Consider the following 26,381-nt stretch of genomic DNA (forward strand, 5'->3'; position numbering starts at 1 on the left):
TTAAAAGTTTAAGTGATTGGAAACTAGGAAGCTGCAGTTTTATGGGTGTAATCGAGAAGTCATGCCTGTGGCATTTTATCTACAACAGAAATTCTGGTAATCACTAAAAATGAAAATCAGCATGTTTTAATCATGTAACTAGTAGGATCTAAGGTATCATGTTCACAAAAGTTGTTCTCAGGTACAGACATCACAGCCTGGACAGGTCTATGGGGTTCAAAACACTACCCTTTTATCCTGCCTAGAGCGGAGTTGTCCATTGTAGCAACTCTGGAGGAATTAGAAACTGGATGCTTCAGACCTGGGGAGGGTAGGTGAGTCTGCTGGAAACTTATGAACATATTTATGAGCTGACTTGTTAATTGCTCTTACATTGTTATGGGCCACGATAAAGTTTAAGAGGAATTGGGGCAAAGAAGAGAGCGACTAAAGGTTAGAGGTTTGTGAACCACCTTAAAGGGATAACATCAGGGAACAAAAGGGCAACTACAGTTGCCTGTTGACTGTCTTTTCATTTTTCGTCCACTTTTATTTTCTGATTATAGAAGTAGGACATTTATTCAGCTCCTATACTCATGTGTCTACCTGTACTGGGATGGCCTTGGTAAAGGTTATCAGTTCATTAGTAGTACAATGGAAGAGGCCTTTAGTCTAGCAGTCATCTTGAGCCCCCCTTCCCCACCCAAGCCCTCCATTAACCCAAGCCCCCCATGACTCACAGAAATAGAAAGGAAGCTGACTTTAGGTCAGTATAACTTAGGCTTTTTTAAAAAATATATTTTATTGATTTTTTACAGAGAGGAAGGGAGAGGGATAGAGAGTTAGAAACATCGATGAGAGAGAAACATTGATCAGCTGCCTCTTGCACACCTCCTACTGGGGATGTGCCCGCAGCCAAGGTACATGCCCTTGACCGGAATCAAACCCGGGACCCTTCAGTCTGCAGGCCGACGCTCTATCCACTGAGCCAAACCAGTTAGGGCTAGGCTTTTTTTTTTTTTTTTTTTTAAACAATGAGAGCGATAGCTCTATCAGTAGAATATTTTGTATGGACCTAAAATGAGTCCACAGACCCAGTAAAAGGTTCAAGGAGCAGAATAGCTGACTTAACCATATAACAAGCATTTGAGTGCCTTCTCTGTCAGGCACTGGATTCAAGGATGAATCAGAAATATAGGATAACTGCCCAGCTGGACCTAACAGTATAGTGAAGGAGACAAAAGTGATCGAGCACATTTTTAAAAGTATATTTTTATTGATTTTTTTTTAGGAAGAGAGAGAAACATTGGCTGCCTCCTGTACACCCGCTCCTGGGGATGGAGCCTGCAATCCAGGCGTGTGTCCTGATCAGGCGTTGAACCAGTGACTTCTTGGTGCATGGGATGACACTGAGCCATACCAGCCGGGCGATCAAGCAGCATTTTTAAAAGCATGTTCAAATAGGTAGCTACTATTTCCACAGGTCTCAGCTTGAGTAAGACATTGGGATTTAGAATCTTTGAGCAGGATGAGAGATTAGGCTGTCTGTTCAGCCTCATTCTTATTTTACCCATTCTCTGGTTTCAAATTTAGATGTTTTGTAGCGCTTGCAGACCGACAGGAAAATAGTGACCATCTGACCATTTAGATGAGTAATTCTTAACCAGAGATCACCCTCAAAATCGTCTCAGGAGCTTTCACCAAATACACAGAACACCACCTGTCCCTGGGAGAAATGTGATTCTAGAAATAAAGGCACTTGAAAAAATTAGAATAACTACCTTCACATTAATGTTGTAAGCTATATTGCATCAATGAAAGAGGAACAGATGGGTGTGAAAAGGGGACAACAAAGGAAAGTTCTTGCAAATGACAGCAGTTATGGGCATAAAATGAGACGGCTGATAAAAGTGACACCGAGGGGGCTAAATGAGAGACGTGCAAGACAGAACCGTGGAAATCTCCGAGAATGTAGAGCAAAGGGATCAAGATATGGAAAAGGGTAAGAATCACACAGGTATCCAAGAATCAGGAATCCATTTGTCTGACAGCAACTTCAGAAAATAAGCAAACATGAAGACTAAAATAAAAAACTTCCGGGCCTGATGGTGAAAATTGGAGTTTGCAGATGGAAAGGGACAAGTGTCCAGCAGGAAAAATGAAGGGGGCGGGGGAGGGGGGGCGGGGGGACCTCCATAAATGGGGTCTCCAAGGAAAAATAATTTACCAGAGAAAAACAGGTTACCTACAAAGGAAACTGACTCACTGGCATCAGGCTTCTCCAGAACAACTCCAGGTAAAAAAAAAAAAAAATTTTTTTTCCAGGTAAAATTTTAATGCCTTAAAAACGCCTGTGCGGGGGAGGGGGGAAGAGGATGGTCCCAGTTCCTGTAATTCTAAACCTCGCTATGCTAACGCCTAAAGACAAAATAAAAGCACGGTTTGCTTTCCATTCAGCTTTTCTGAAAAAGTTACTTGAAAAAAAAATCTATGAAAGTGGAAAACAAATACAAGAAATAGATACCTGTGTGTTTAGGTTGTTCCTTCGCGTCGTTTCCGCTTCTGGTCACGTGGCTGAGGTCAACGGGCCGCGCCGTCCCTACCCCCCGACTGCCTCGCGGGTCCGCAGACCGACACGTCACTCCTCGGCCCTCAACCTAACTGCCTCGAGCACGTTCCCTCGGCGCTCTCGCTCTCACTAGCAGGCCAATCACAGCTCGGCGGGAGCACAAAGTCCCGCCTCCCGGATGCTAAGTGACTTCTGCCTTGCCCATTTAAGAAGTGCGAGCGCGGCCTCGTTCCCGCCTCTGGGTCTGACAGACAGTTCCGCGACCCTATCATTCTTCCGAAGTGGCGGGTGGACCCTGAGCCAGCCAATGGGGAGCCGTCCCGGAGGCGGACCTGGCCTCTGCCAGGGTTGAGTGCGCCGCTGAGCGGATGGCCGTGGGAGCTTAGCGGATTCCCGAGCAACGCCGGCCAGGTGAGAAGGCCGCGGGATAGAACTGGAGGATAGCTGCAGGTGCGGCCCGGGGCGTCGGTGGGATTGAGGAAGTGCCGAAGGTGGGGCTCCAAGGGCGGAGGTGGGGATCGGAGGCAGACCCGCGAGCGTGGAGGAGGGGGCGTGGGGCGTGGTGGTGCTGGTGCTGGTGGGGTGCCCCGGGAATGGAAAGACGTGCAGGTCTGGGGAGCGGGTGCACTCCGGCAGGGGGTGCGTGGAGTTGCTGGGATCCTGGGATTGGTCCTGGGGGCGAAGGCGCTCAGGCTGCTGAGGTGGCGGTTGTCTCGCAGTGGGGCCGTCAGCGGTTTCGATCCCGTGAGGATGGGAGACGGGTGCAGGGGTGAGTGGACCGGGGAGGAGGGGAGTGAAGGCGTGTGCGTGGGGGGCGGGGGAAGGGTGCAAGCGAACGGGGTGGGGGGGAAGGGAGGGTGCTGTCTCCGGAACTGTAACCGGGGTGGGACGAGGGTGCCCGGCTTGCAGGCACGTTGGGGAGGACGGGTGCGGAGCGCTTAGGAGAAGCGCCTTTGCTCTTTCTTGCTCGAGGCTGTTGGAAAACGATCGGAGGGCGGCACAGCGAGAGCTCCCTCGAGGTCCCTGCCTTGGGTTACCAGCCCCTGTGCTCAGCTTTCAGGCAGAGGCTCTGCTGCCCTCCTTTCCGCTCTCAAACTCTTTCAGGTAGGGGGTCCTGTCACCTCGGTAGCGGTTAAGTCTTTTGTTTCAGGCGTTCCAGAAAGCAAATAGGAACCGGAGGTATGTGGCTGGAATATTGACTTCCTGGAGTTAGGTGTTTCTTCTTGATTGCAAGATAAGGCTTTCCCTGCGATTATCATTAAGCCCGTGTAAAACGGCACCTCTGACGGTTAATTATGGAAAAGATGCTTGGTTTCTCACTGTTGAGCTAGGAACATACGATTCTTCACGCCTTCTGCCCAATCCAGTGTTATTCCCCCCCCCTTTCCTCTAGTAATAATTGGGGGTGGGGGTGGGGGGATCAAGAGAGGCACAGGTTCCTTTTGACCCCCCTGCAGCCTTGGACTGTGTTGCATATCCTTGATTGTTGTGTTCTTGATCGCCGAGCCCTGGACCAGCTTGTGGTTTAGGAATACCTGCCATCAGCCGTGCTTTTAGTTGACCCTGCAGTCACTGGTCCTTGCAACAGAGGGAAGCTCGTAGCCAGCCAGCTGAAACCGAAATTTGGACCCGCAAATTGAGCTGACTCAGTCAGGCTTCGATTTCTCCCCTTTCTACGTTCACTTCTGTACCCACTGTTCATCCTTTGCTTGCTTTCGGACATTCCTGCCTCTTCTTGAATGCTCTTTCTCCTTGTAATTAGTTTTTTCTCTGTTTCCATTTTTTTTCCCTATTTTCTTTACATCTCTTCCTCCAACCCCCATTTTTCTATTTCTGTGCTTTCTCTGCACACTTGTTGTACCACACTGTTGCCAGTTTTGCGTATGCACTCCTTAGCTGTGAGGAAGTGGGAGGCGGAATTATGGTGATAGGTCTAATCATTCCTTTTCAGTCTTAACACATGCACCTGACTTGTGCCCACTTCCTTGCCAGGGGACCGTAATTCGGGCAAGACTCGGGTATTAGTATTAGCCCTGACCCTCTCTGGTGTGTTCCGTAGCTCCTGTCTCCTTCATGTTTCTCTGCCACCATAAAATAGGATGAAACAGTGAATTGGGTAAATGGGAGGTGTTCAATAGCCTATGGTCTTGGTTTTTCCATTTCAGCTACTTGCGTGTCATCTGTTGCCACCCATCGATGTCAAGATGACTAAGCTGGGATTTTTGCGGTTGTCCTATGAGAAGCAGGACACGCTGCTGAAGCTTCTCATTCTGTCCATGGCCGCTGTGTTGTGTGAGTGTGCATGGGCACTCTTTCTTTGGGGGATGGAAAGGAGAAAATCTTGAAAAAAAAATCAAGAATGGCTTTCTTATTCTTTTCAGCAGGATGTGTTCCTTTTACTGTCCTCCATCAGTATAATTTTAGGAAGGCAAAAGAACAATGTTATAAAAGGACTAGTGATCCTCTGGGAAAGAATGGGGAGCATGCTCTGCTAGTTCAAGAGATACTGAGGACCCTTGGGTACTGAATTTTCAAAAAGACAGTTTGGTTGTCTACCTTAGTATTTCTGTCTTTAGATATTTTAGCTTTCTATGAGTTGTAAGTATACTCTTGATTGCCTTACCTCTTAGTTTGCTCCAAAGTTAAGGTTAGTTGTGGGGAACTCAACCTATATAGATGATGACCATGAAAGTTGAGAGCAGCGTTAATAGGCGGATGCGTTATTAGAGGCATTGATGGGAACTAGTTAAGTGTGTCCTGCCTGAGTGGAAGATGTAGGTGTGATTGTCAGGAGACAGTGAACTTCTCTTTATTTTATGTGGGAGGGATGGATAAATATTCAGGGGTCATTTTATATTTCTGTGACTTGTGTGCTGGATAATATTATCTTTAAAATTCTATTGTCTGCTATTATTCATGGCACATTACCATTGAAATATTAATTCTCTGGTATTTGCAGCATTCTCCACTCGTCTCTTTGCCGTCCTGAGATTTGAAAGTGTCATCCACGAGTTTGATCCGTGAGTACATTTGCTTGGTCCGGTATTTTCTTTGAGAAGCATTCAGGTTCATGGGTTTCAAATTCACATTCCAGTCAGTTCTTAGTGATGGGGATGTGTTTTCTACACATTTAGGGGGGAAACTGCTAAAGTTTTCTGGAGGATATAATTGTCTTCATTTGAAACATTTCTGTTAGAATTAATCAAGTGAGTCTCTTAAAATTATAAACAATGTAAGACATTACTGATATGCCCACCTATCACTTTAAGGTCGGCTTCTCAGCTGGGTCAACAGTTAGGAATGTAGGAGGGAAAGGGCCTGGTGTATGCTTTTAGGCTGAAAAGAAAATCACAAGCCATGAACTTGAGATCCATGGCATTTTTTTTTCTGCTTAACAATTTATATGGTAGAAATTGGGCCTATCAGTTAAGTACTAAGACTTTGAGAAAAATTTAAATGGATTAATTTGATTAGGGATTTTGTTTTAGATAAAAAAGATAAAAATGAAATACATTTATTGAGCATTCATTTTGTTCCAAGCACTGTTTCATGGATTATCTCTAAAACCTAACTACAGCCCTATGAGATGGAGGTAGTACTTTATCTCCTTTTCACAAATAAGACAGGAAGCTGGGAGAGAGAATTCAGGCTTACAAGTGTAATAAGTAGAAGAACCAAGCTTTGACTCTAGGTTTGTCTGTCTCTAGACAAGGGGTCCTCAAACTTTTTAAACAGGGGGCCAGTTCACTGTCCCTCAGACCGTTGGAGGGCCAGACTATAGTTTTAAAAAAAAAAAACTATGAACAAATTTCTATGCACACTGCACATACCTTATTTTGAAGTAAAAAAACAAAACGGGAACAAATACAATATTTGTATTTGCAGGTGGCCTGCGGGCCATAGTTTGAGGACCCCTGGGCTAGACACTGGAGTCATTATGTTATATTGCCTAAGGCTTAATTAAAATTTGGAGAGCTAGGATCATAGGTTCTTGAAATATTGGTATCTTAAACACAGCCTATTCAGCCATGGCACATTGATTCAAAATGCTCCTGCATATATTTGTAAATGTGTTGATTTGTAAATTTGCAAGCATTGAGGTGAGATGTCAGGGAAAGCAAGAATATCTGCTCTGTAGTCATAGAGCTGGAAGAGACTGTAAAGATCTTGTGATTTGACATCTCTTGCAGAGCAGAAAATTGAGGCCCAGGGTGTGACACTAGTCCAGACCTATCCACACTAACTTTTACTTTTTCCGCCTCACTTTGCCTCTCCTACTGGTAGGCAAAGGACACATTTCTGACACATGTTGACTGCCTGTTACCCTGAGCCCTTCTGTCTCTTTGACAGTTACCAAAATAACATTCATTAGCAAGAAACAGGATAGAGATTTCTGCCACTTCTGCTTTAGCTGTGAAAACTTGACTGACCAAAGAGGAAATAGGATTAGAGGGGTGAGCAGGAATGATGATTAGTCATGATTATCTTTAGTAATTAAACAATTCCGTTTATTTATTTATGTTTTTTGCCTTTTAAAAAATTTCTTTTTAAGTGAGAAACTTAAGAGAAGGGGTCACATAGCTTGGACCTAAAGAACTGTCTTTCCATGGATAACACTAAGCATTTTATATCAAACATTTTTATGTAATTTACATTTTACACTCCTATGTAGGTGGCATTTAGAACTGTTTTAAATAGCATGAGAATTAAGAAGTTTGTATTATGGAGCGGGTTAAAAAATGTTCATTCTGTTCAACCACCATCTTTAGAGATGCCCATCACTTGAAGTGATCCATGTGTCCTTGTACGGAGTATGGAAACGTTCTCTTTCATGTTCCTGTCACTGCCAGATTTATTGGTGCCCACAGCTCAGCTGTTTTGCCTTTTGGGTGCTTGACCTCTCTGACTTGTGGCGGTGCCTCCGACAGACCAGCCTGATGGAGTGCCCTGCTAGAGAGCGTTAGCAGCATGTTAGGCTTTAGCTGCACTTCCTTACGAGGGAAGCAGTGCTCTGAGCCAAGCGTGGAACTACAAATGAGACTTACAGGAGCATAAAATGATTTTCATGCTTGGCATAATTTTTGGTAGCAAACTGACTTTTATTGGAGTAATGATAAGTTTCTCAGTGGTATAACCCGAGGAACAAAATTTACTGCAAATTGGTACAAGTATTTGAGTATGAAAAGACATGGATCCTTTTTCCCTTGCTGTAGGTACTTTAATTATCGGACTACCCGGTTCCTTGCTGAGGAGGGGTTTTATAAATTCCACAACTGGTTTGATGACCGGGCCTGGTACCCATTGGGCCGAATCATCGGTGGAACGATTTACCCAGGTAAGTGAAAGAGGATTCTTTTTAAAAAACAGAAATAAGTATTTGTATATTATGGAACAATTTATTTTATTTCTAATATCTTTATTTTATGACACTAGTAATTTCATTCTGATTGCAGATTCCTAAAAGTGGATCTTATATAGACAGGAGAACGTATATGGGAGAGTGGGCGTGGGTAGTTGTTCATAAATTCTGGACTTCTGACTGAATCCTTGAGAGAGAGATATAAGCCTATTGTAGTTGCGGTCGTAGTATTTCTGGTGGTTTGTTAAGACCTGTGTTGTCACTTTATTGATACTTACATTTGCCCTTAAGGGCTTTATCCTAGGACTAGAGGCCCCGATGCAAAAAATTTGTGCAAGAGGCTTGGTCCTCACGGAGGCGGCAGCCTGCCTCGGCCCTCACAGCCCCGGCTTCGTCCGGAAGGTCTTTCAGCTGTCCGGTCTAATTAGCATATTATACTTTTATTATAGAGAAGTTAATGGGGTTGCTTCTTTCTGTTACAGGCTTAATGATCACCTCTGCTGCAATCTACCATGTACTCCATTTTTTCCACATCACCATCGACATTCGGAATGTCTGTGTGTTCCTGGCCCCTCTCTTCTCTTCCTTCACCACCATCGTCACGTACCACCTTACCAAAGAGCTCAAGGTGAAGGATTTGTGGTGACAGGAGGCTTGGGAATGAATGTTGTTGAACCTCTGTAGTCAATGGCAGTGGGTGGGGGACTGAACCTTAGCAGGGAGCCAGAGGCTAAAGACAGTGTTTGCTGTGCTGCATTATTGGTTCACTCCAGCCCCTCCCTAGAATATGTGGTTTCTTATCATTAACAACTGTTTGTCCTTTAAAGAGACCATTTCAAGGTCAAATGTAAATTGTTCCATAAGGAGGAAAAACATTTAAAATGTGAAATGTGAGGTGTGAAGTCCTCACACTCTAAAGGAGAGGAAAAACAGCTATAGGACCTCTTCTAAAGTGGTTAGTTCTTCCTACTAAAAATGAACACTTTAGCAGTTATTTGTTGATTTTTGACAAAGATTTAAAATTCTTAAACCGCTTGGCTTGTGTGGGAGACTCCATAATATTGCCTCTCTTTCTAGGTTTCTGCATTGCTGACCCTGGCTCTTTGGAGGCTGTTCTTAGTTTGTGGTTATGGTGTCAGGGAGATACTTGAGAGGCGTTAAACTAGTAGGAGGGCTTGGGAAACTTGAGTTTAGTTTGGAAGCCTTTTCATGCTTTCCTTGCTGCACTTGTTTCAAATTTGACTCTTACTAACAGACAAGTCCTTCCTCACTTTGGGTGTCAGTTACATTTTGTTGCTCCCCTCTCTCGAGCTCACAGATTGCCTGGTGATATTGCAGCTTGATTATCTAAGCTCCTAGAATCTTTAGTTCAGATAGATTATCACCTAGCTCTGTTGACTTTTTAGCTCAAATAATAATTGTCTTCCTTTGCTTATACTTGCATAGCTTTTAGAGGTGTGACTGGTGTTCCTGCAGTGTCACAGATACTGTTGGGGGTAGCGATTCATAAGCCTGGGGATTCACCAGCCAAACAGCCCCCTCTGGGCCAGTGTCTGATATCTGACAGCTTACATGATTTGTCTGTCCTTAGCATATGTGTTCTCAGTTTCAGACTTGGTATCATCATGGGGAGTTGGTGTGAAGTTTTAGCTGTCTTGTGCTTGAACATTTCTAGCATCACATTTACCTGCGAAAGTGCTGGACTGTTCCTGAGCTTATGTTAAACAGAATGGACTAGTGCAGTGGTCGGCAAACTGAGGCTCGAGAGCCACATGTGGCTCATTGGCCCCTTGAGTGTGGCTCTTCCTAAGCCTTAGGAGTACCCTAATTAAGTTAATAACAATGTACCTACCTATATAGTTTAAGTTTAAAAAATTTGGCTCTCAAAAGAAATTTCAATCGTTGTACTGTTGATATTTGGCTCTGTTGACCAATGAGTTTGCCGACGACTGGACTCATGGATCCTCTCTTCTCCTCTCAGAGATGTACTGGTGTTAACTTCCTGTTGCCCTTCTTTCCTCACAGGATGCGGGGGCTGGACTTCTTGCTGCTGCCATGATTGCTGTAGTTCCTGGGTATATCTCCCGATCTGTAGCTGGTTCCTATGATAATGAAGGTAAGACTGAAAATGCCAAGGAAGGTCGGTCCACTTCATTTCCCCCGGAACTTCATGATGTACAGTAGAACCTGGATTCATATCTATTATTTAGCAATAGCAAAAATGGTATCTGGGAAAGATTAGAAACAGGCAGGAAAGGATCTCAGAAAAGTTTATATTCTCTTCCTGTCCTCTCTTGTAGAAAGGTAGCTGGCGATTTTTCTTCTGTAAGGCATTTGACTCATCTCTGGACTTATAAAAGTAGAGTCAATTTTTAGTGTTGAATGGCACACTTGTTTTAACATTATTTACTTGTTTCATTTTCCTAGATGAGTGGCATGGATGTTCTTAAAACTGTAATGACTTTTACTACATATTTTCAATTCAACCTGTGTTTATTGAGTGTTATTGGGAAAGCAGTGTTAGGTATTATAAAGATAGTAATGAATAAGATTATAGAGATACTAGGGGCCCGGTGCACGAAATTCGTGCACTGGGTGTGTGTGTGGGGGGGAGTGTCCCTCAGCCCAGCCTGCCCCCTCTCACATACTGGGAGCCCTCAGGATCGGCCCCTTGCCCAGGCCTGACGCCTCTGACAGAGGCGTCAGGCCTGGGCAGGGGACCCTCATTTCCCCCCATCATTGGTTCTGCCCCCAGCCCAGGCCTGATGCCTCGGCCAGAGGCGTAGACCCCCATCACCCTCCGATCGCCTGATCGGCCCCTTGCCCAGGCCTGACGCCTCCGCCAGAGGTGTCAGGCTTGGACAGGGGACCCCCATCTCCCCCTGATCACTGGCTCTGGCCCCCGCCCAGGCCTGAGGCCTCTGGCCCAGGAATCATGCCTGGGCAGGGGACCCCCATCTCCCTCTGATCGCTGGCTCCACCCTCCGCCCAAGCCTGATGCCTCTGACCCAGGCTTCAGGCCTGGGCAAGGGGACCATCATATCCCCTCAATCCCCGGCTCCGCCCCCCACCCAGGCCTGATGCCTCGGCCAGAGGAGTTGACCCTCATCACCCTCCGATCACCAATCACCGGATCGGCCCCTTGACCAGGCCTGAGGCCTCTGGCAGGCCTGGGCAAGGGACCCCCAGCTCCCTGTGGTTGCAGGCTCTGCCCCTGCCCAGGCCTAAGGCCTCTGGCTGAGGCGTCCGGCCCAGGCAGCGGGGACCCGCAGCTGCAGCGGCCCCGCGATCGTGGGCTTCGCTTTAGGCCCAGGCAAGGGACCCCTAGCTCCCGGGACTGCCTGCTTCGACCGTGCCCAGCTCCCATTGCTGGCCCCACCCCTACTTCCTGCTATCACTGGCCAGGGTGGAAAAGGCACCTGATTCTCCGATCATGGCTGGGGGGCAGGGCAAAGGCGGCCCTGGCTCTTAGCTCCCCCTGGGTTTCCGATCACTGTCAGTGGCAGGGGGCTTTTTCCTGCTTTCCCTTTGGCCTCAGCTGCATTGTGCCTACATATGCAAATTAACCGCCATCTTGTTGGCAGTAACTGCCAATCTTAGTTGGCAGTTAACTGCCAATCTTAGTTGGCAGTTAATTTGCATATAGCCCTGATTAGCCAATGAAAAGGGTAGCTCGTACGCCAATTACCATTTTTCTCTTTTATTAGATAGGATAATGAATAAAATTATGTTGGCCTGCATTTTATGAAGGAAGGTAAATACAGTGTGGACCTATAAAAATAACTAGTAACAAGCAGATAGTATTGTGTGCCAAGAAAGTAATATGAACAGAGTACTTTGGGAATGTAGTTAAAGGAGACATTAATTCAGACTTGGGAACCAGGGAAGGCTATTTGGAAGTGGTTTAGGTGAACTGGACCCTAAGGCTGGTACTTCCAACAGGCATATTAAAGAGGGGCGGTCAGGGAAGAGGGATCTGCTGTGGTAAGATGGAAATGCAGGATGCGTGGGATATATTTAGGACTAGCAGGGAATTTAGTACCTGGAAAGAATAGTAATGATAATGGCCAACACTCACTGAGTGCTTGCTGTGTGTGAGGTACTGTTCTAAGTGCTTAGCATGCAATTAGTAAGTTTGTCTTCACAACACTTATGAAGTAGATACTATTATGGACTGATTAGTACAAGGAAAGGCACAATTATTATGCTATAAATGGGTAGTAGATCTGAGATATGAATCGGGCAGTTTGTTCCAGAGTGGTATTCTTAAAAATTATGCGAGTACGGCCCTTTATTGACTTTTTGTTGCATTCTTTCTGCAGGAATTGCCATCTTTTGCATGCTACTCACTTACTACATGTGGATCAAAGCAGTAAAGACTGGTTCCATCTATTGGGCAGCCAAGTGTGCCCTTGCTTATTTCTACATGGTAACTTTTCACTTCTTTCTTCTAGAAGTTTCTCTATGTCCGAATACCTACTGGGATCAACTGTTATAAATTGGAAGTAGCTCTTGGGCTTTGAGACTATGGAATGGAAGCTAGAAGTCTTTACTGTCTCTTGTATCCATACAAAGACTAACCCAAGGCAGGCATGGATGTCGATTCTATAATAGCAAGATAGAGATGTTTTAATTTTTAAAGTTTTCCAGATACCGTATTTTCTTTGGGTGCATATTGGTTGGCCAACTCTCTTTTCTGATATGTTCCCCTTAAGTTTTTTATATATCTATATTTGTTTGATTTTACGTATACTCTTAGACTTCTTCCTATAACTGCTTCCACTTGCTCATGTTTCCCATGTATCCCCAAGTTCTCCATGTGAACTTAAAATAGCTTGCATCTAGAGTAGCCGTGAAGGTTGGGTGCCTCTTTTGTGATTTTGATGTCAGGAGAGCCATAGGGAATAGGGGATTGAGTTATAGCAATGGGTGTGAATTTGATTTTCCTATTTAAAGAAATCAGTTATTTAAACTCTCTAAGCCACTTGGCATAAATAAAGTTTATTAGTTATTATAAAGATTATGTTCTTTAAAAAGGTCACAGGTAATATCCCAAGGTGTGCTGGTGGTGGGAGGAGGAGGAGTGCTCAGAGGAACGGTTCTCTTTCATCCTGTCACAGGTCTCTTCATGGGGAGGCTATGTGTTCTTGATCAACTTGATCCCTCTCCATGTGCTGGTGCTGATGCTCACGGGACGCTTCTCCCACCGGATCTATGTGGCCTACTGCACTGTCTACTGCCTGGGCACCATTCTTTCCATGCAGATCTCCTTTGTGGGTTTCCAGGTGAGCTCTAGGCCGAGTGGGATTTTTGGCTTCTACTTGTTCTAACCAGCTCCACCTAGATTGATTTATCTTGGATTTTGGTGCGGAGAGAAAGACTTCTTCACAGGTCTCACCTTGGATGCTGGTGTTAACTGAAGTAACAGAATCATTAGTCATTAAACTCTCCTTCCAGGAGTTCATTAATGTTTGCTCCATGAAGTTTGTTAATTTGGCTTAGGTTTGTAGGAAGAGGAGAAGTATTTTGGCCGAGCTGCCTTGATTTAAGTGATCAAAATGATTCCTAATCCTTTTTAATGATAATGACACCATTTAATGATAATGATCCCTAAACTTCTTAAAGAGGCCTAAGCAAAAATATTTCAGGAAGCAGAGCACAAGCCTTTTAGCCACATTACCCTCCAGAGTTAAGAGACAACTATTAAATCTAAACAATATGGTGTGTTTGGTTTCTCATATCAGTCTCATCAAAGTGGAATCCTTATTCAGAGGTCAGCAAATATTTCTTTACTGATCACCTATATGCAGTTTGCTAATCACTGGGAAATGTGAAAAGTAACAAATTGGTCCTGGTCTTTAAGGAAGTTACAATCTTGCTGGGGGGAAAGAAGTACATACATCTGTCTAGGCCAGTGATGGCGAACCTTTTGAGCTCGGCATGTCAGTATTTTGAAAAACCCTAACTTAACTCTGGTGCCATGTCACATATAGAAATGTTTTCATCTTTGCAACCATAGTAAAACAAAGACTTATATTTTTGATATTTATTTTATATATTTAAATGCCATTTAACAAAGAAAAATCAACCAAAAAAATGAGTTCGCGTGTCACCTCTGACATGCGTGTCATAGGTTCGCCATCACTGGTCTACAGTCTATAGTATGTGGTTCTGGAAATGTAGTTCCGGACCAGCAGCATCAGCGGTGTCTGGGAACTTGTTAGAAATGCAAATTCTGGTGCCTCACTACAGACTGACGGGGGTTGGGCTCAGCAACCTCCCCTCTCTCCCCACCACCTCCCATGATTATGATGCCTACTAGAGTTTGAGAACAGGTGGTTTAAAGTTAAGTGATGGAAGAGATCTAAAGTTCTGGGAACGTGGAGGGGAGTGATGGATTTCAGTTTGGCAGATTAGGGGGAAATGATATTTGCATTGTGTGCCTTCAGTGATGAGAATTTCAGTGAATGCAAATTTTAGGATAATGAGAAAATTGCAATCCAGGCTAAAACAATCGCCTGAGCAAAGGCCAGAGATGTGATAGAAAATATTGGAAAATATAGCAGGTGAATTAGACCCTTCTCTAGATTGTCCCTAGTTCCTTGGTGGCTTCAGAACTCATTTGACCCATTGAATTAGGTCAGGGTAATTCAGGTTTAGGCTGGACCCATTCTTTTTCTAACATTATTCTCATACATACGCTTCCACCAACAGCCTGTCCTCTCATCAGAGCACATGGCAGCCTTTGGGGTCTTTGGCCTCTGCCAGATCCATGCCTTTGTGGATTATCTGCGCAGCAAGTTGAACCCACAGCAATTTGAAGTTCTTTTTCGAAGTGTCATCTCTCTGGTCGGCTTTGTCCTTCTCACCGTGGGAACTCTCCTCATGCTGACAGGTAGGAAAGGTTCATGTCTTTTAGTATTAAATGTAAACTCCAAAAATATGGGTTAAGAAAGATTTCTTCTTTTTCTCCTATTTCTCTTTTCATTATAAACACACTAGGGGCCCGGTGCACAAAATTCGTGCACTGGGTGTGTGTGTGTGGGGGGGGGGGCGAGTGTCCCTCAGTCCAGCCTGCCCCCTCTCACATACTGGGAGCCCTCAGGCGTTGACCCCCATCACCCTCCAATCGCAGGATCGGCCCCTTGCCCAGGCCTGACGCCTCTGGCCTAGGCGTCCGGCCCGGGCAGCGGGGACCTGCAGTGGCAGTGGGGGGGCGCTGCGATCGCGCGGGCTCCGCCCCTGCCCCTGCAGGATGCCTCTGGCTGAGGCGTTCGGCCCGGGCAGCGGGGACCCACAGCTGCAGCGGCCCCGCGATCGTGGGCTTCGCTTTAGGCCCAGGCAAGGGACCCCTAGCTCCTGGGACTGCTAGCTTTGACCCTGCCCAGCTCCCATCGCTGGCTCCACCCCTACTTCCTGCTATCACTGGCCAGGGCGGCAAAGGCGCCTGATTCTCCGATCATGGCTCGGGGGCAGGGCAAAGGCGGCCCCAGGGCCGCCTTTGCCATGCCCCCCGGCTCTTAGCTCCCCCCTGGGTTTCCGATCACTGTCAGTGGCAGGGGGCTTTTTCCTGCTTTCCCTTTTGCCTCCCTGCATTGTGCCTACATATGCAAATTAACCGCCATCTTGTTGGCAGTTAACTGCCAATCTTAGTTGGCAGTTAATTTGCATATAGCCCTGATTAGCCAATGAAAAGGGTAGCTCGTACGCCAATTACCATTTTTCTCTCTTATTAGTGTAGATGAAGTCCTACTTCTTCAACTTTTATTTCACTTGTCAGCCTGCTGTTTGGATTCAGCATAGCAAAGTATGTCTTGTTAGAGCAGCGCTTAATCTCAGAAGGATCACACTTGATCAAAGGACCATATCTTACCTTGCTAATTATTCTTTTTTTTTTTTTCTTTTCCCTTTTTTGGTTCCTGTTGGTAGGATGGGAGAAGTCCTAACATTGCTTGCCAAACCCTACAGCATGGGCTCATCTGATCCTGTATGCACGACACCATAGGAGTTTAGTTACATATTTTCCTCACTTCCACTTCTCAGAGGCTGATTTTATTTGCCAAGTTTCTGTGAATTGTCTAATTCAGAGCAGCACTAGAGGACATAGTTGACTTATAGAGTTGGCCTTGGTTTGACCAGATTTGGCCTAAACTCTTCTGGGATGCATTTCTGCCTCCCTTCTGAGTTGATGCACAGCCTGACTTTATTTTGCTTGCTTTACTGACGAAAGTACTCTCCAGTTTGAAAAAAGGGAAGGAGTGAAATTCTCCAAGTATTGGTGGCATTTAAACAAAAACATCCTTCTGTCTCAGAGAATCTTACTGAATGAGAAGTTGTGATTAGTAAGGATTAGATGTTACTTTGTTTCAGGAGTGATTGTGAAATATTTGTTCTCTTTGCTGCCAGGAAAAATATCCCCCTGGACGGGGCGTTTCTACTCACTGCTGGATCCTTCTTACGCGAAGAACAACATCCCCATCATTGCTTCTGTGTCTGAGCATCAGCCTACGACCTGGTCTTCATACTATTTTGACCTGCAGCTTCTTGTCTTCATGTTTCCAGGTCTGTCTGCCTTGTGTTCTGAAGTGCCCTTTGTAAGAGTCACCATTTGTTTCAAAATAAGTAAAATACCCTCATCCTTGTGTTTGTTCTCTGCCTACTTACCCTGTGCAGGACAGAGGATGATGGCTAAGCATTTTTTTCTGAAGCAGAGTAGATGTTAGAATTGAATAGTTGCAGACCTTGGAAAGTTCAGAACCTCAGTTTTCTGCTCATTTATGTGTGAAAATTTGTATTCAGGGTGTATGTGTGTGTGTGAATAATTCTAGTGTACCTCTCTCCCAATGCCCATCCCTGGGTCCTCCCCATTAATCAGCAATATTGAAATCCAGAATGGGCCTGGCTGATTGTAGAGCCTCTTCATCTAATGCAGTGGTTCTCAACCTGTGGGTTGCGACCCCTTTGGGGGGTCGAACGACCCTTTCATAGGGGTCGCCTAAAACCATCGGAAAACACACGTATATAATTGCATATTGTTTTTGTGATTAATCACTATGCTTTAATTATGTTCAATTTGTAACAATGAAATTGGGGTCACTACAACATGAGGAACTGTATTAAAGGGTCGTGGCATTAGGAAGGTTGAGAACCACTGATCTAAATGTACCTTCTGGCCAAGCCAGATATGTTTTTAGAATTTACCCGTTGTACTGGGCTTCCTTTTAAAAAAATTTTTTTATTTTGTAAAATAACTTTTACATTTTTTTCTTACTATGAAACTAAGTTATCTATTGTAAAAAATATATGTGAAAAAAGTTAAAAATTTCAGTTCTCACCACATATCTGTTGCTACTATTAACATTTTGATGTATATTTGTCCAATTATTTATTGAATAAAAATTAAATGCTAGTTTTCCTTGAGTATTTTAATTTCATAAGGAATCATAATTTCTGTTTAGTATTGTTTTAGAGAAATAATGTTTAAGATATATCATTTGTTAACTTTTTTAAAACTACAGAGATGTGTAATGGAGAAGGCAAATGGTCTATAATCTCTGTAGCAGTATTTTAATTGTAGCATATTAATTTTATAAATAAAATATGCTATAATTTTCATTCTTAATGTTGGACATTTATGTGGTTTCTGATTTTTTGCTATTTTAAAGAGTGCTGTAGTGAACATCTTTCCATGTATGTATGATTGTTTTTTTAGCCGCTTACTTTTTACTTTTACTCTTGTAGTTGGTCTCTATTACTGCTTTAGCAACCTGTCCGATGCCCGGATTTTCATCATCATGTATGGTGTGACCAGCATGTACTTTTCAGCTGTCATGGTGAGGAATTCCCTCAGTCCTAGCACACCTTATATTCCTAACTCTGGGTGCTTTTTTGTTTCCTGCATAGCAGGATGCAGAAAGCTCTGATGACTGTGCACATGCTCCCCTCTGAGCATTTGAGGGCTGCCTTGTAAAGCTGCTCACTGGCTGATCCTTCACTGGAAGGAGTGAGCACTCATGCATTCTGAGTGGGGGCCCAGCTTTCTTGTATTCATGACCTTGTGCTAGGGACAGGCACTGCTGCACCTGGTGGAGAAGGTGACCCTGGGCAGGTTCCTCCCCTTCTCTTTCTGGATGTCTCAAAAGGGAGATGATGGAGGCTTTCTGAGTTGTTAAAACAGGAGAGATTTCATACATTGTAGCAAGACTGTTTCTCACACGTTTTTGATCCCAAACCATAGTTAAGAAATATAGTTAATATTACTCAGGACTCTCATACATATATACATATATGTATAACTGAAAAACGAAGGTTAAGAAATATATACTTATACTACTGTAGATTTATCAATTATTTTTTCTTCTATTTTGTTCTATTTCATTGAAAAGTCGTATTTGTTAAAAACCCCTAAATTAATGTCATGATGTACGCATAGGTTGAAAACTGTAATTCGTAAAACACAGATAAGACTGTAATCTTGCTTCCTATCTCTTAGGTGCGTCTGATGCTGGTGCTGGCACCTGTTATGTGCATTCTTTCTGGCATTGGAGTCTCCCAGGTACTGTCCACTTATATGAAGAATCTAGACATAAGTCGTCCAGACAAGAAGAGCAAGAAGCAACAGGATTCTACCTACCCTATTAAGAATGAAGTGAGTATAAAGCAACACTAAGAACAGGCTTGGGAAACTGTGTGTGTGTGTGTCTATGTATGTTTGTTTGTGTACGTTTTTGTTTTTGAGTAAGGGAGTGAGAGGACTGTCATAAGTGGTCAGAATTAACTTATACAGCCCCTGACTTACTTTGATTCATTTTATTATTGACTGTGTGTAAGAAGCTGTTCTGTGTTGTGTAAATTTAATTTGGTTTCATAACACATTTTTTCCTTGTTTAGGTGGCAAGTGGGATGATATTGGTCATGGCTTTCTTTCTCATTACCTACACCTTTCATTCAACCTGGGTGACCAGTGAGGCCTACTCTTCTCCCTCCATTGTGCTGTCTGCTCGTGGTGGGGATGGCAGTAGAATCATTTTTGATGATTTTCGAGAAGCGTACTATTGGCTTCGTCACAATACTCCAGAGGTAAAGATTTGGGAAAAGTGGGGTTGTGGGTAGGGTAAAGGGGGAGACATTTGATGTTTGGTGAATCAAAGCTTTTAGATGGGTGGAAAACTTGGAGAAATTGTAACTATAGGACTCTAGTGTTGAATGAGCTTTAAAGGTCACCTTCATTCAATTCAGGATTTCTATCCTTACTGGTATTGATGGTGATTTTATCATGAGGTGGACTATCGCAATTATATAAGAAGAAAAAAGTTACAGATAAATAATACATGTTCATTGTAAAAAAGTCAGCAAATAGAAAAGACAAATTTTCCATAATGTGATCACTTAATGATAATCACTTTTAACATTTTGGTTTATACCTCTGAGAATCTGAAGTGATTTCCTTTGCAGTAGCTATTAGAAATAGCACTTCTGAGTTAGATTTGCGAAGAGTCAAAACTTTAAGAATTTTGTAATCCTTTCCCATTATATCCTGTGATTTGTATTTCCCCCCATTATTATAACTGATTTTTAAAATAATATTAAAGACCATTTATTTAATACAATTATCTGGTGAGGCCAATCTATTTGGAAATATTGATCAGTCCCCTATACCTCCCACTCCATTATACTTGTTTGTAAAAAAGTGATCTACAATGAAAGTATTAGGAATGTTTGATTGTATAATTTTCACGGAGATTTCATGATTGTATATAAATGTAGGACCAGATGCAATGATTTATTTTCTGTTGCATGCATTATTTTGTGAAGAAATTGATTAATTAGCCATGCCTGATTTCCTATCAGATGCCCTTCCACTCCATCTCTTGTATGTGATTTTTGGAGGCAGTGAGAAGCTTGTTATTTTAATTTCCCATTACTTCTTTCAGGATGCTAAAGTCATGTCATGGTGGGATTATGGCTACCAGATTACAGCTATGGCGAATCGGACGATTTTAGTGGACAATAACACGTGGAATAATACCCATATTTCTCGAGTAGGGCAGGTAAGGTAAAGGGATCATTTGAGTGTTTGGCCCACAGGGTCTAGTGCAGGGGTGGGCAAACTTTTTGACTCGAGGGCCACAATGGGTTCTTAAACTGGACCGGAGGGCCGGAACAAAAGCATGGATGGAGTGTTTGTGTGAACTAATATAAATTCAAAGTAAACATCATTACATAAAAGGGTACGGTCTTTTTTTTTTTTTTTTAGTTTTATTCATTTCAAACGGGCCGGATTCGGCCCGCGGGCCGTAGTTTGCCCACGGCTGGTCTAGTGGGAAGTATTTCTCCATGAGGGATCAAATGATCTGGAATTTTGTTCTGAGAAATGTGCATGTCTTTTTCTAGGCAATGGCATCCACAGAAGAAAAAGCCTATGAGATCATGAGGGAGCTTGATGTTAGCTACGTGTTGGTCATATTTGGAGGCCTTACTGGGTATTCCTCTGATGGTAATGTACTAGATTCTACTTCTGGCTGTAGGGCCTAGATTCTAAGAAAACTAGATGATGCTCCTATTTTCCTGTCCTTCTGTTATCTTATTAACATATTTTCTTAGCTGGGGAAGTTCCTAAGTATTTGCAGCTTGAGTTGTTTTGGTGTTTTTTTTTTGGTAACAAGTAGAAAGTAAATGTAAATATTTCTCATGTAGGTACAGCATGCTATACTTGTTTAAGGTCTAGGAGCAGTTCCACAACCACAACATAAAGCTTCTGAAATGAACTTAAGATTTAATGTTTTTTAGTAGGTTTAAGCCATAGAATAATCTCCCAGCTTAAAATGTTTTATATATATTGTGCCTCACGCAGCCTGGGCATGTGCCCTGATGGGGAATGGAACTAGCAACCTCTTGGTGCATGGGGTTAATGCTCAGCCACTGAGCCACACCAGCCGGGGCCACATAAGTCATTTTAAAATGTCTGTTAGCCAGATCAAAATAAGTAAAAAGAAATGAAATTTATTTATTTTTACTTAGCTTTTTAATTGAATTTATTGGGGTGACATTATTCCCCCCATTATTACAACTGCTTTTTTTTTGATATTGTTAAAGACCATTTGTTTAATACAATTATCTGATAAGGCCAGTCTATTTATTTGGAAATATTGGTTAATAAAATTATATAGGTGTCAGATGTACAATTCTATAATACACCATCTGTATACTGCATTGTGAGTTTACCACCCCAAGTCACGTCTCCGTCCATCACCGTTTATCCCCCCTTATACCTTCTTCTACCTCCCCCACACACCCTGGAAATGAATTTTAATAATTTTATTTAACTGAATATTATTACTTAGTATGTAATCAAGATGTTTTACACACTTTGTTTTGTTTTTGGACTATTTCATACTTACAGCACATCTTAATTTGGACTAGCCTCATTTTAAGTGTCAGTAGCTACATGTGGTTAGTAGCTACTGTATTGGACAGCTCAGCCCCAGCTAATACCTGGACCTAATTTCAGTTGTGACTTAAGCCTGGACCAATTGTATAGGATTTTAGCAGTCTAGTAATCTATAGGATAAGCTGTATATTTTGAGGGAAAATGTTTTACCTACAAATTGTCTTTCCAGTTTTTATAAATGAGTTAAATGGTGCCATTCCCTATTAGAAAAATATTTGGGAAATTTCCTTAGAAATAGTGAGCTTTTCATTAGATTTGTTTAGCTCCAGCAATCTTTGTAATGCAGCATTTCTTTCTTTTTCTTTTTTTCCCTAGACATCAACAAGTTTCTGTGGATGGTCCGGATTGGAGGGAGCACAGACACAGGCAGACATATCAAGGAGCATGATTATTATACACCAACAGGGGAATTCCGTGTGGACCGGGAGGGTTCTCCAGTGCTGCTCAACTGCCTTATGTACAAGATGTGTTACTACCGCTTTGGACAGGTGTACACAGAAGCCAGTGAGTGATTCTTAGCAACATTAATAGCAATAGTAACATTAATAGCTAACACAGGGTGCTTTTCATGTGCGAGGCTCTAAGTGCCTTACATCTGTTGACACAATCCCCTCAATAGCCCAAAAAGAAAATATTAATATTACTCCCATTTTATATATGAGGAAATTAAGGTACAAATAGGATACTTAACTGCCCAAAGTCACATAATAAGTGGCAGAGTCAGGTGAAACTCAGGTGATCTGGCTGTAGATTCTATACTTTTACCCATTACTTTTTATTGTTTCTCAGTAAAAGGAATTGCAATGGAGAAAGGAATGAAGAGGGACAGATTAAAGGACGTTTCGTTTCTTTAGATAAATACATCGAGAGTAATTAAGGTTAAGTCTTTCCTTCTAACTTCAACTTCTTGGTTCTGCACTAGGGACAATTTCTGAACCAGATACAGGCCTTGGACTTCTGACAGGCTTTTCTCTGATCCATGGAAGGGTTGTTAGTGTATCACAGAGGCCTCTGTGTAACACTCCTCAGGAACAGAGGGGCTTGGAAGTCAGCCTCCTCCCTCTTAGGAGACACAAGCATCATCATCATCTTGGAGAGGACTTGAGTTAGGGTAACGCTGGATTTGCCCTTACTATTGACATCCTTTCTGAAGGTCCTACTTTCTAAACAAACTACAGGCTGAGGAATAACATTCCAGTTAGTAGATGACTCACCAAATTGATTTACTATTTCCTTAGGAAATCTGCACTGTAAAAAGAAGTGTATCCCATTTTTTGTCCCTTTCTAGAGCGTCCACCAGGTTTTGACCGTGTGCGGAATGCTGAGATTGGGAATAAAGACTTTGAGCTTGATGTCCTGGAGGAAGCTTATACCACAGAGCATTGGCTAGTAAGGATATACAAGGTGAGCAGATGCTATACTGTCATCTTTGCACATTGGTTTTAGTGCTAAAAGTGGACTACGTATTTCTAAAGTAGGGACATTTCTAATGTCTGAAAAGTAGCTTGCAATTCCGAATTTTACTGTTTTTATTTAGATTGTTCTTAGAAAACACCCTGGTCTACGGTCATTGTGGCAATGTTGTCAGGGATATATTTCCATTTGGGGCTGGCCTTGATCTTTTAATGATTATCAGGCTTTAGTGGGGTAGGAGGTGGGGTGGAGAAAGTGTGCTTTCAAGCTACTGAAGAATTTATGGAATAGAGTCACATAAGTGTGTTATATCTCTAACATAAGATTGAGAACCCGTGATGTGTTGGAAGGTAGATCATTTATACTGCTCCTCACAGAGGTATTTCAAAGGCTAAGCAGAGGTAACTAGTCTCAAACCAGTGCTCATTTAGTCACAAAGCCAAACTGGGCAGGAGAATCCAACGTAATCCCTCCCCGTCTGGGTGACCCAACTCAGTAGAGCAGCTGTCCTAAATTGACTTGATTGTAATGTTAAACTGACATCTTTATGTTGTAGGTAAAGGACCTGGATAATCGAGGCTTGTCAAGGACATAAACATTACGTCCAGCTCTGATATGCTTCGCACTGAGCGCGTCACATTTAGGACGCTGAAGATGTTTTTAAAATATGCAGTTTATAAGAACGGAGCAAGATGGGATTAGAATTGTCTGGAAGTTTTGCCCTGGGTAATATGGGCTGGGCCAAATGCAATGATTTTTTTTTTTTTTATAATTCTGAGAGGTTACCAATGAAATGTCATGGCTTTACTTTGGTCAATTAAAGGGAGGGAATTTTTTTTTTTTAATGTGCCTTATTTGTTTTTATTTTTGACTGATTTGAGGAAGGCAGAAGTTTATGCTGGGCTGATAAAAGGACAGAAAGCAGGCCTCATCCCTGTTTTTAGCTTCCTAAATCAGCTATGTAGGGGCATACTGTCTTTATCAAGTCAGGAAAACTTCAAGGGCTGGGTCAGATCCTACATATACAAACAATTTTGTCATTTCAAAAATTACAGCACTGAGCACAATGCCGTGCACATAGTAGGTGCTCAATAAACTTCTATTGAATGAATAATGTGGGACTAGAGGAGTGCCATTTCTGGGTAGGAAAGGCAGCGGTGTTGCCATCATGTCTCTGTTCTCAACATATCTCATCCTTGGAAGCTCCAACTTTATGAGGGAGAGAAGGTGGCTAGCCAGACCTGATCTCTATTCTTTGGGACTAGCTAGGTGGTTTTTTTCTTTTTCTTTTTTTCATTCTTTTTTTAGCAGGAATAAATCAAGTGAGAATAAATCAGCAGTTTTGAAGATTCAAGGCAAAGAGTTTATTATTATTCTGATTCTCAGTGGAGGAAGAAACTCCTCCAACATTATACATACAACTTGATGTTTAATAGGTATTTTTGAATCAGCTGAAATATAATCAAGCATATCTGTTTGAAATCCAGCTCTTTAGTACTCTCACTTATCCATGATATAGTAAATGTGTCTTTGCTCATTTCCTTTAGTTTAGGCACTAAAACTCTAGTGGTTATTTAAGGCGAGCTATTTTATCCTTTAGTCTCGGTCTATTTGTTGTTATTATGTACCATACCACTAACAATCTCAACAATCTGGTTTTGAAGTCCTTGCCAAATAAGCTATACTAGTAAGTTAGAAGGAGGAATTGCTATCAGTAGTACCTAGAGAGCAGGCCTAGCCTGACTACAATAAAGGGGAAGAGAAACTTAAAAATTTTAACTCAAAGCACAGTAATCCTATGGATACTACTTAATGTCGGGATAAATATTAAATGTTCAATACAGTAGGACACTATGTATCTTATAACACAGGACATATACAGTGAAGTATATAAACCATAAGTCATTAAAAAAATACACAAGGTAACTGTTTAGTGTTACTTGTTGAAGAAACAGGAGCAAGTACATGGCTTTTAGATAAGTCCAGATGGTGCTCCTGGAGGGTATGCTCAGGTATACTTCAGTACCCAGGAAACTTAACCTTCCAAACCAGTTTATATACCAAGTGCTTTAACTGTGAGATTTAGTTTTGATGCAATATATGAGTTACTGTATGTAAATACATTACTTGATTTATATACAGAATTCCTCCCTACTGAAAGAGGTTATTCTGAGGCTTGTTTTATTTTTTAAAATTTCTTTTTACCAATATGAATAATACCATTTAGGGATCATTAATGGTCTTTCTCTATAGTAATATGGGATAACCCTTTAACTTATCACTGTAGTTGTTGCTTTGGTGATTCTAATGTTGTTACTTCCTAGGCTGCATGAAGCTGTCTTTTTGAAAAATTAACTTTTTCACTGTTACACTTTTTTACACTTAGTGTAAAAAAACTCAATTCTAAAAAGCAACAACAGTTTTCCACTCCCTGGAGGCAACCACTTTCAACTCTGCTGATTCTCACATTACTTACCTCCATCTCATTAATAACTTGCTTTATTTTGCCATGTGTTGGTTTTTCTATCTTAGGGGTATCATCTGTTGACTTTCTGGTGTGGAAATTGAAGATTTAGCTCTTTTTCACCATCCTGCTATTCCCACGGACCACTTTAAGGTTCTATTATAGTTATGATTTAAGTTAGCTCCGTAGTTTTTACCTTATGGCTTTTTACAACTAGGCCATGGGGTATACTGTTGCTACTTTGTTTTATCCCTGCATAACTTTTTTGGAGGGAGTTTTTTCATTGTTTGTTTTTTTTGTATTTGTCACTAATTTCTCCCCAAGCTCTCATTCATTTGTTTCAAGTTTCTTTTAATATGCTCAGACTCATTGGGTATGTCTTAGAGATGTCTTGTTTTGGTATGTACAAGTTTGATTTATTCTTTACGTTTGTTACACATCTCTTTAGTTGGTATATCCTTTCACTGTCATGTTATGTATGGTAATCTGATTTCTTTCTTTTTTTGTCACCTCTAACTGCCTCCCTGAGAAAGTGTGTGGGAGATAAATTTCTTGAGATCTTGCATGTCTCACATCACAGTTAACAGGTTGGCTAGGGATAGAGTTCCACGATGTGAAAACTTTTCCTTAGAATTATTTTGAAGTCATTGGCCCATTGTGTTTTCTCTTCTAAATGCTGAGAAATGCAATGCTGTTCTAACTTTTTTGCATGAGTCCATTCCCTCTCACTTCCACCCCCAGACCTCTTGGGGTCTTCTCTGTATGTAATGTTTCGAATTTTCCCGATGATGTGTCTTATAGTGGATCATCCATTGTGCTGGGTACTTTAAACTTTTAAGTCTGGAAAGTCAAGTTCTGTAGTTCTGAGAAATATCCTTGAGTTATTTGTGGATTTCCCCTAATTCTCTTTCTGAAAAACAAGCTATTTGGATGCTGGACTTCCTGGACTAAACACCCAATATTCTTATTCTGTTTTCCATCTATATGCTTTGTTCTGGAAGATTCCTTAAAAAATATTTTTTGCAATCTGTCTATGTAGTTTCCCTATTTTCTGCTATCACATTTTTTAATGTCCAAGAAGTGTTTTTCTGTTTTGTTGAATTTTCCTTTGTTTTGACATCTTTCATATTAAAGGCCTTTACAAATT

At 42.3% G+C, this 26,381-nt stretch overlaps 2 protein-coding genes across 4 annotated transcripts in view; one reads left to right on the forward strand and one right to left on the reverse strand.

The window, feature by feature from the left end:
* FEZ1 (fasciculation and elongation protein zeta 1) overlaps nt 1-2,611 on the reverse strand; it is a 77,450-nt gene extending 74,839 nt beyond the window's left edge. Inside the window, exon 1 of the mRNA XM_059675782.1 lies at nt 2,504-2,611. The gene's annotated coding sequence lies outside the window, so the exon portion shown is untranslated. The remainder of the gene's footprint in view (nt 1-2,503) is intronic.
* A 204-nt stretch (nt 2,612-2,815) lies between these two features.
* Nucleotides 2,816-26,381, forward strand: STT3A (STT3 oligosaccharyltransferase complex catalytic subunit A). Of its 3 annotated transcripts, none has more exons than XM_059675773.1 (18): nt 2,816-2,959; nt 4,714-4,840; nt 5,508-5,568; nt 7,762-7,883; nt 8,390-8,535; nt 9,933-10,023; nt 12,230-12,336; nt 13,028-13,192; nt 14,622-14,802; nt 16,314-16,469; nt 17,649-17,740; nt 18,400-18,555; nt 18,798-18,986; nt 19,841-19,957; nt 20,301-20,403; nt 21,673-21,861; nt 22,646-22,761; nt 23,327-26,381. In XM_059675773.1, exons 2-18 carry the CDS (start codon nt 4,753-4,755, stop codon nt 23,363-23,365), a joined length of 2,118 nt encoding a protein of 705 aa, XP_059531756.1. In that variant the 5' UTR covers nt 2,816-2,959; nt 4,714-4,752; the 3' UTR covers nt 23,366-26,381. The 3 variants fall into 3 exon arrangements, with proteins under 3 accessions (XP_059531756.1, XP_059531757.1, XP_059531759.1); XM_059675774.1 differs by having other exon boundaries at nt 2,867-2,998; XM_059675776.1 differs by having other exon boundaries at nt 2,930-3,039.

The sequence above is a fragment of the Myotis daubentonii genome, chromosome 19, assembly GCF_963259705.1.
Source record: "Myotis daubentonii chromosome 19, mMyoDau2.1, whole genome shotgun sequence".
NCBI classification, from domain to species: domain Eukaryota; kingdom Metazoa; phylum Chordata; class Mammalia; order Chiroptera; family Vespertilionidae; genus Myotis; species Myotis daubentonii.